Source organism: Tenrec ecaudatus, chromosome 4 (assembly GCF_050624435.1).
Source record: "Tenrec ecaudatus isolate mTenEca1 chromosome 4, mTenEca1.hap1, whole genome shotgun sequence".
NCBI classification, from domain to species: domain Eukaryota; kingdom Metazoa; phylum Chordata; class Mammalia; order Afrosoricida; family Tenrecidae; genus Tenrec; species Tenrec ecaudatus.
In genome coordinates this window covers 21,209,260-21,219,255 of record NC_134533.1, presented here as the reverse complement: position 1 = coordinate 21,219,255, position 9,996 = coordinate 21,209,260, and the positions used below count along the sequence as shown (strand labels likewise).

General features: G+C 37.9%; 2 protein-coding genes across 2 annotated transcripts; one reads left to right on the top strand and one right to left on the bottom strand.

Annotated features, from left to right (window-relative positions):
* Window positions 1–1,410: 1,410 nt before the first annotated feature.
* On the top strand, window positions 1,411–2,340 carry LOC142446520 (olfactory receptor 4P4-like). The gene has a single exon (XM_075548269.1). It carries the CDS (start codon window positions 1,411–1,413, stop codon window positions 2,338–2,340), a length of 930 nt encoding a protein of 309 aa, XP_075404384.1.
* A 6,346-nt stretch (window positions 2,341–8,686) lies between these two features.
* LOC142446519 (olfactory receptor 4S2) lies at window positions 8,687–9,622 on the bottom strand. Its single transcript, XM_075548267.1, has one exon. The coding sequence runs from the start codon at window positions 9,620–9,622 to the stop codon at window positions 8,687–8,689; it is 936 nt and encodes a 311-aa protein (XP_075404382.1).
* Window positions 9,623–9,996: the final 374 nt, after the last annotated feature.

The window sequence follows — 9,996 nt, the reverse complement described above, 5'->3', positions numbered from 1 at the left end:
GTGTTACTAGAGCACTGCTGGTTCCTTAAATTGACATCAAAATTTGACATAACCTAATTTTTACAAAATTTTTGAATATTTTATTGCTCTTTAATTTGTATTTCATTGATTCTAAGAAGGCTTAGTATTTTTAGTTATTCAAGAATAAGATTCTATTTTGAAGGCTGAGATAGATGACTCAGAGATAGTAGCGTATTTGCACTTTGTTTAAAAAAAATTATTTCCTCGATGCTCAGGACTGCTCCAATTGGACTTTTGCTTTTGTGACAGTGATACTTTCAGATATTTTGCTAGACGTTCAACCACAGGGTGAACTTGGAGTCCGTACATAGACTTCAAATCTAAAATCTATGAAGACCCTGGCATCAGACTCAACATCTGTATGTGTTCGGACTGCCATTGAGTCTATGCTGATTCATAGAGGTGCCCTGTGAGCTTCCCCATACTGTGAGTGTTTGCTGGAGTAGAAAGCCCAGTCTTTTCCTCCACGGAGCTGCTGCTGGCTTAGAACTGCTGACCAAGAAGATTGCAGCCAAACTGGAAAGCACTGCTGGCCTTTCCTCTTAAAACCATCATGGCAAATTCCAGAAAAGAGCATTCCAGTACTTGAGTGTGTAGTGCGTGTGGTAAGAGCAGAAAGTTGTTCTATTCACAGAGATAGAAAGGGTTAAATAGGTAAAGTGAAGAAGGAACTGTGGATACAATCGGTTTATAAAATGTGCCCCATAAAAAAGAAGTGCTCAAATTTCTGATGAATCCACACAGGGGAGAGACCCTTTCCCCAACATTTTACTTGGTGCTTTCCCATCCCTTGATATAATTTATTGCAGTTATGTGGTCATTTGTTTAACGGTACTAAAGGCACTATTTTTAAGGATAGACACCAAGAGGTTGAATATATAAAATGATGAGCTGATTGAACTATAACGACATCCTTCAAATTTTACAGTTGCACCCTGTGCTAGTCCTTGGGAAGGACTGAGAATGTATAGTGTCCACCTTGCCCATGAAGAACAAGGTAACTTCATTGCTATGTATATGTAGCACAAATTATTCATGTCTGAGATTTAACACTGAACTTGCGCCTATCAATACACTTGACTATGAATGTTTCATTTTTCATGTATTCACCCTGTTGCTCATATATGTGTACAAACTTAAAATTTATCCCAATTTCCATTATTAATTTGTGTCATTATTTCTATTACTTTTACATTAATGAACTACCCTTTATGTAGAAACTGTATACATGTAGAGTTCCTTTTTGCATCTTTTAGAGTAAGAGAATCATAGTTGAAAAAGAAGAACATAGACAATGCATGCCTTTAAGAAGAATTAATAAACAATTATACATAATTCAAGTGTGTCCAGCATATTAACTTCTTCTAAACTGTCAAACCTACAGGAACCATGGGACAAGAAAACATCACAGAATTTATCCTCATGGGACTTCTCAGTGATGATGGGGATGCAAAGGCTGCCTGCTTTGTATTATTCTCACTGTGCTATTTTGCTATTCTCTCAGGAAACTTGCTCATTCTTATAACTATAAAAGGCAGCCACCTCCGTGAGCAGCCCATGTACTTTTTCCTCAGCTACTTGTCCTTCATGGATGTCTGCTTCACCTCCACAGTGGCCCCCAGACTGATCATAGACCTGCTGGTCCAGGGGAAAACGATCTCCTACAATGATTGCATGGCCCAGATGTTTTGTGCCCACTTCTTCGGTGCCACTGAGATTTTCATTTTGGTGGCTATGGCCTATGACCGCTATGCAGCCATCTGCAGACCCCTTCACTACATGGTCATCATGAGCACAAAGATGTGCTATGCTCTGTTGATGGCTTCTATCACTGGAGCATTTGTTCATTCCTTAATGCATGTATTGATTATTATGGAGCTCCCTTTCTGTGGACCCAATAAGATAGACCATTTTTTCTGTGATGTATTTCCATTGCTGAAGCTGGCCTGCACTGACACCAGGCTACTGGTGATAATCGTCATCACCACCACAGGAATATTGTCCATTTTGACCTTCGTTGCCTTGGTTATTTCTTACATCATCATCCTGTCCACCCTGAGGACTCCTTCCTCTGAGGGCCGCCGTAAAGCTCTCTCCACCTGTGGCTCACACATCACTGTGGTGTTCATGTTCTTCTTGCCCCTCATCTTCACCTATGTCCCTACAGCCGATTCTGTCAGCGATGACAAGGTTTTTGCCCTGTTTTACACTATGATTGCCCCCATGTTCAACCCTTTCATCTACACACTAAGAAACAAAGACATGAAGAATGCCATGAGGAAAGTATGGTGCCGAGACAAGCTGTCTGAACAAAAATGATGCCCTTGGAAATGATATTCTTTGCCCGATCCTGTTCTGGCCACAGCGTCACCAATGTGGACCAGTGCAGCAAGGACAGAGGGGTGGTGTGATGTCAGCCAAGGTTTCAGTCCCTAAAAGGAGAAGACTTATTGGCCATTCTCATCTTCTGCTTTATTTATCTTGGTCTCTTCATGTGACTCTCAGGGTCATTTTGGGTATTTTGGATCTTAGACAGAGTGGATATTGCTGCATTTTATCAGCACAGATTATAAAGATTGCAAAGTTTGTGAGTAATGCCCTGCTGCTTTAGGAAACATATACAAGAGGACTTGAAAAGGTTTATAGGGAAATATGGATGTAAATGATAACAATAAAATATATACAAATTTAATTTCATACCACAAGCTGCTTCAAGGTTAGGACACATTTGAAATCAATTTTATGAGTCATTTAGTCTATTCTTAAAAATCACCTGGGGATTTAACCACGTTAATGCAACCTTTTTTACATTATCAACTAAACATTTGAGATTTTTTTTTAATTAGGAAACAAAACAAGTAGGAAAGAGACAAATCAGGACTATAAGTTGGTGCCTAATGATTTCCCATAGAAACTTTCACAAGGAGCAAGAGCATTGTCTTCGTGGGAAAATTTTCCTGCTGAAGTTTTGGCTAACTTTCTTTAAACGCATCATTAGCACATGTTAGTGCTCTTTTGTTGTTGATTGGTGCAGATTCAGTTAACCTATGTATTAGCTGTTGGGCTTCCAGAAGTTAACTAGCAAAATACCTTGAGCATTCCTCAATACTGTTGTCATGAACTTTACTCTTGATCAGTGTGCATCTGCTTGGACTACACTACTTCCACATCTTGGTAATAACTGCTTTCATTGAAATTTGTCTCCATTCTCAGTCATGTAAAGCTGTAATTTATCTCCTATGACAAGGCTTCCAAGAAATTCTTCAGAATCTTGATGATAATTTCCCCTGACATATCTCCTCTTGTGTGTATCTGATCTGGGTGCAATGGTTTTGAGCACATTGAGAAAAAAGTTTGCTCAACTTTAATTTTTTAGTCAGAATTGTGTAAGCTGAACTATTTGAGACTTCTGTGATATCTGCTCCTTTTCACACTGTTAATCACAGTTCTCCTTTTGTATGGCGCACACCAAGTTCATTTTCCTTTGGGAATTAATGTGGATAATTTGCCACTACAGGCTTCCTCTTCAACATCATTTTGTCCCTTCTTAAAACAAGTTATCCATTTTTAAACTGCTGATGATTTCTTCGGGGCACTGTCACAATAAAATTTTGTAAAGTATCTCTGATTTCACCATTCTTTCACTCAAAGGGAATCCTAAATAAGTTGTCTGTTCTTGGTTCCGTTGTAGCAGGATTCATGTTGCTCTGATAGGAGCTCTTTACAAACTGATGTCTTGTCCACAGTGCCTCAAACTGCATTCCATTCAGACATGCTACAATAAGGTTCCCAGTCACCCACATCAAGTCAATTCCAACTGACACAGACCTTGTAGGACAAAGCAGAATTGTTCCATAGATTTTTCTGAGACTGTAAATTTTCATACCGGCAGACAGCCTCATATTTCTCTCATGGAATTGCTGGTGGGTTTGAAACAGCAATCTTGCTAGCATCCTAATGATTAATCTGATAGTCTACTTCAAAGCCTTCTTTATAACAAGTTAGAATGAGTTTATTTTAGTGCAAAATTTTGAAAGTCCATGCATAATTTTCTCAAAACACACATCATTTATGAATTATTTGAAGGTTCCTAGTGTCTTACTGAGACAGCTTCATAGATTGAAACAAGTTCTAAGTGCTTTCAGATTTGAAGTTCCCATTTAAATAAAAATAAAGCAATGCTCTAACAGAAGTGTTGTAAATATTAAATATTTACATTGAACAAAGTATGCAACGCAATATAATTTCACCATGAATAGTATTCTGTAATTCTGATATCACCATAACTAATTATGTTTCATTCTGTTGTACATAAAGTTAATGTGATTTGGTGCCAAGTCATGGTAACTAGCAATAATAGCAACTCTCTATGCAGTGTATTCCAGAAATTGGAAGTTCAAGTTGGATGACGTATCTCCTTCCCCCACAATCATATAAAGCTATACCTCAGTTATTGAGAAACCTTAGGAGCACAATAGTTACATGTTTAGCTTCTACCCAGATCAATGATTTGAATCTACCAGTGGCTCCCTGAGAGAAAACCTGGTGATCTATTCCCATGAATATTACTATTTAGGAAACTCTATCAGGCAGTATTATTCTGTGCCATTGGTTGCTATGACTAAAAATTTGAAATCATGGTATACCCTCTCAACAGAACTGATTTATATCTTCAGTTAAAAGGTTTTCATGGCTTGAGTGTCATATAGATGCATTTTGTAAAGTGAACCAAGGGTATCTCACACTCTGAATTACCCGATATTTTAAGAAGGCACGTAGAGGATGCCCATGGTGTTTAATTTAGTCCTCTGCATCGCCCTATTCATATTGCATGCTTTCAGGTACTTTTTGAGCATTCATATTCTTTAAAATTGTTTGTCCTTCACCAGAGCTGGCTGTTACACTAGGACAAACAGAAGGCAGGAACATCGCCCCCAAGATCACCTTTGTTTTTCCACTATAGATGACTTTCTGAGCTTTGTGAACAGGGATAGAATGTGCAAGATCACTTCCTGCCATTTTCTACCAAAATATACAGGAAAATAGATGAGAAAAATCCGTGAAGTTCATTAAATTTGTAAATACAAGAAAACAAAAATTGCAATTTTCTTATTTTCCTTCCTCTACATTCCAGCTCCCACAAAGAAAATGAATTATGCACACTTAAAGTGGGGTTTTCCCCCTCTTGTGGGCAGCAATCCATGGTTTCAGATGAGGGGCACATTTGCAGAAATTAGCTGCAAAAATGATGGGAGACATCAGTAAGATTTTCTCTTTTCAAAATTCCACATATACTGGCTAGAATAGGGTTGTGATAAGTTAGACTCCACTCAATTTCAGTGGATAAATTATTCTTAAATATCAGGCACTTGATGCTTATTTCCAAGAGAGATGTCAACGAATGCAACATGGAAGAATCACACCAGCTTCAGTCATTGAAATATTAGAAATTATATAATCCAAAGTCAAAGGAGGGAATAGTATCAGAGGCTAAAGTGTGAGAATTCATTTTGCAGAAGGCTATGGATGACAGAGGTAACCCAAGACATATTTGTGGGATCTGCATAAGAAATAAGCCTCTGGTAATTTCCCTCTATCCATTATAGAGGGATGGGAGAGAAAAGGTTTCAAAACAGAGAACACTGGAGAGATGACAATAGAAAATCAAAGGATAAAGCTGACCTGAATGGTCACAATCTTGGCAGTTTATCTCTATGATGCACATTAAGCCTGATCTGGTTTGCAACATTTTCTATATTTTTTGTTCGTTTGTCCATTCTGGGGTTTATCTCAGATGTGTTATCATTGGGGGGGTCACACTTGAATTTTTGCTATATGTTTTTCAGTATATGAAACCCAGGATTGATGAAAGTATAGGGACAGCAAGTAGAATAAGAGTTTGGGGCGGGGGGGGGGGGCTACAATGTTGGTGATGGGCATAAAAGGGATCCGATGTCAAAGAATTCAGGAAGGAAAAAACGTTTGGAAACTGTGGTAGCAATTGTACAATACTTCTTGATGTGATTGAACTATGGAATGATATGTTAACTCCAATAACATGATTTTGAAGAAAAAAAAATCAGATCCTTGGGATGCCAAAAGGAGAAAGCCAGAGCAAGTCAGAGTCTGGTTCTGATGTTGGTTTGGTGGCAACTACCTACAATGACTCTGAGAAGACTTTGTGAGCAGAGGTTACTTTATAAAGTTACGAGTGGAATCTTGAGTATAATTGCATATGTTCTCTTCCTGTCTCTATGTGCCTTGAACCTGGCATCTTAAATTTTCTTAAAATCAAAAGCAAGAGAAATATTGTCATTGATTAATTCTAACTATTAGTGATGTTATGGTCATGAGCAGAATTATCCCTCTGGATTTTAGAAGCTGTACATTTTTACAGGGGCAGAAATCTTTGTCTTTCTCCAGTGGATCAAATGGGGGGGATTGAACTACCAAACATGAAGGTGGCAGTCTGACATTCAACCCACTGCATTATCAGGGTCCCTTCTTAGGAGTTTCTACTTTCTTAGGAAACTCAAATCTGCACCAGCCATAATATTAAAATCCAATCTTCAAGCATTTGTTGCAAAGGCATAATGGAAAGAGCAAGGGGGATAAAATTCCCAAATGAGTAACATTTATGTATTCCATGGTTTTAAAATTCAGTTCAATGTAAGCTCCTTTTATTTTTATAATAACACCTTTAAGAGTCTTGAAGACTCATCACAGCAGATGAGGACATATAGCCAATGCAGGCTCTGTGGATGCAATGACTCACAGAGCTCTATAAACGTTAAATGGTGTCTAATTCTAGAGTTTGCTAGTTCAAATTCCCTGACTGCATTAAAAATAAACAGAGGAGCTTGTTAATATATAAATTGTGTATATTTAAAGATTTTTAAACCATATATGCCTGTCCTATAGAACAAGATTTACCTGAAAGAGGTTCTACTATCTCTTTAAAATCTCCCAAAGTGATTCCAATGATCAGTTTAGCTTGAAAGCACTCAAATTATGCTTATTTTTAAGCCAAGAAAATGGAAACCTATAGAGACCTAGTGCATACATTCTCAATCTGGAACAATAACTATGAATGTAAAAGTCTCAGGGCAAAGGTGTCTTGATTATAACTTCTGATTTAGATGTCTTACTGTATTTTAACCTTTCCTATTTTTAATTTGGTGACTACATCAATATTAAGAAGTATTTTTAAGCACTAATTATCTATACTTTTTATTATGATAAATGTTTGCATACACCCAGGTGTCACAAATAGAAAATGTGACAGGTGCACACACCCAGGTGTCACATATATAAAAATGCATATGATAACTGTATAAATAGAATTGTGGAAGAGGTGAGTAGACAGTAGCAGAAGGTAATCAGTGGTATGCTTATCATTACTGGGGGTGAGAGTGTGTGGTCAGGGAGTAAGGTTTCATCCCAAACTGAAGGAGAAAACCCTTAACTAGGACAAGTGATCATTCACATGAACAAGGCATCTGTTTATTTTGTCGCAATGAGTTTCTCTGAATTAACCGACAGGAATCTGGTAAATTAAGCCAAGCAAGTAGTGAAAGGAGACTAGCTGAATTCAATTAATTGCTTTGTAAAACTTGGAGTGACAGGTAAATTAATAAAAATTATATTAGTCGTGTTCATTGCATCATCAGACCTCAATCATCAAATTAGGTTTGTTCTCATTTCATTTCTTCAGAATCCTTTTTCAGTTGTTTTACATTAATCAGGACATCTGGCTACAGATTTCAGGCAAAGATTAGAGCGAATGAATACAATGATTAAGGCCTATTGCAATTAAAAGATGGAAAACAGCTCTAAAATTCTAAATATTTGGGCAACAAAATGAGAAATCAAAAACCAAAGTTGTAATCTGCACCCTCAAGACCAGAGGATGAGAATGTCTTTTGTTTTCTAAGCTTGTGTTTAATTATTTTTACATTCTTCATACCATTCCTCTCCCATTTTTAACTTTCTAGGTTTAGACATCACAAGAATCTTAATTTTAAGCAGAATAGTGACATAATGGTTATGAACGGACTACTAACTTCTGAGTCAAGAGTTCAAAACCAACTGTCACTCCATGGGAGAAATAAGAGACTTACTATTCCCGTAAGAGTTACATTCTCTGAAACCCACTGGGGAATGTCTACTCTATCCTATAAGGTCGCTGTGAGTCAGAATCAACTCGATGGCAATGAGGGTTTCTTTGTTATTGTTGTTTCTTAAATGTATATCTCAGCATGCTTTCTCTCAGATTCTTGCTCAATTTCTTGTAATCTTTTCATACAACATATGCATATGGAGTACTTAGCATGTATTGCTCGCAGTTCTTAACACTGAGGAGACCTTTACCTTTGATGGAAAGAAAGTGGGCATGAATACGCAGGAGAAAAGAAAGATGCTGAGTGGACTATAATGTCATCCTGAGTGTGATAAGATTTATCTGACAGATATTTTCATAATTACTGATAATGAAATAGTGGAATAAATTCAATGATAACGAAAATGAATACATACTTCTGTGGGATGTGTTAGGATTTTCTTCTTTCTTTTACAAATTTTGCCAGGTAGATAGTATTGTATTCATGGTATGGTTATTTTGGCTGAGGGGTTAAACTCACACAGCTTGAAATGTCATTGCTTCATTCTATTTTCCATTAGGATCCCAGAAAACCTTCCTAACCCAGAGTTTCTTCATTGCATTTTTCACTTCTGCATTTCTAAGGGTATAAATTAGGGGATTTAACATGGGGGTGATGATTGTGTAAAATACAGCCACCATCTTATCCTCAGAAAAGGTCGTATCGGGGCGCATGTACATGAAAGTACAAGGACCAAAAAAGATGATGACCACAGCAATGTGAGAGCCACAAGTGGAGAGGGCTTTGCGCCTGCCCTCAGCTGACTGCTTTCTCAGGGACACCAGGATGACAGTGTAGGAGATTAACAAGATCACAAAGCTTCCCAGAGCAATAGTCCCACTGTTAGCTGTCACAACAACACCAACCACATAGGTGTCCGTACAAGCCAGTTTCAACACAGGGTGGACATCACAAAAGTAGTGGTCAATTTCATTGGGTCCACAAAAGGGTAGTTGGACCACCAAAGCGACCTGAATAATGGAATGTATGAACCCACATATCCATGTCCCCAGTAACAGTTTATTGCATCTGTTCCGGTCCATTATGGTCATATAGTGTAAAGGTTTACAAATGGCCACATACCTATCATAGGCCATTACAGTAAGGATGAAGATCTCAGTACAGCCAAAGAAATGTACCCCAAAGAGTTGCAACATGCACCCCACATAGGAGATTGTTTTACTCTTGGCTAATAAGTCAACGATCATCTTGGGAGCTGTTACTGAGGAATAGCAGATGTCGACAAAAGACAAATAGTTGAGAAAGAAATACATTGGAGATGTGAAAAGGTTGCCCACACGTACTGTCAGCATGATGAGAAGGTTTCCCAGAAGAATAATTGCGTAGAAAAAAGAAAACACCGCAAAGCAAACTTCTTGCACCACTGGGCTCTGAGAAAGTCCCCAGAAAATGAACACAGTGACATTGTTTATTTTTCCCATGGAATTAGTCTAGCAGGTAGAGTTCCCAAGAGATAAATAATTTGTCTGAAAAAGATTTAAAAAGACCAATAAATAGCATTATTGTAGGGAAATGCATCATCATAATGGAAATGAGTACTTACTACTCTTTGAGACCCACAGTCAAGGAAAATACATTCTGACCATTGTCCCATCACACAACCGTCCACTCACCACTGAGGACGAGTTCTCTATGTCCAGCGAGATCAAGCAAATCCCCTAAGTCACCCAGCACGCTAAGGGGTTCATCTCTCTTGCCATTTTAAAAGATTTCTTCATCTCTTTGCTTGTAACCACGAATCCTCATTTATTTGAAATGATGTCCCTGTTTGGGGCTTTTTTGGTTCAGACCAAGA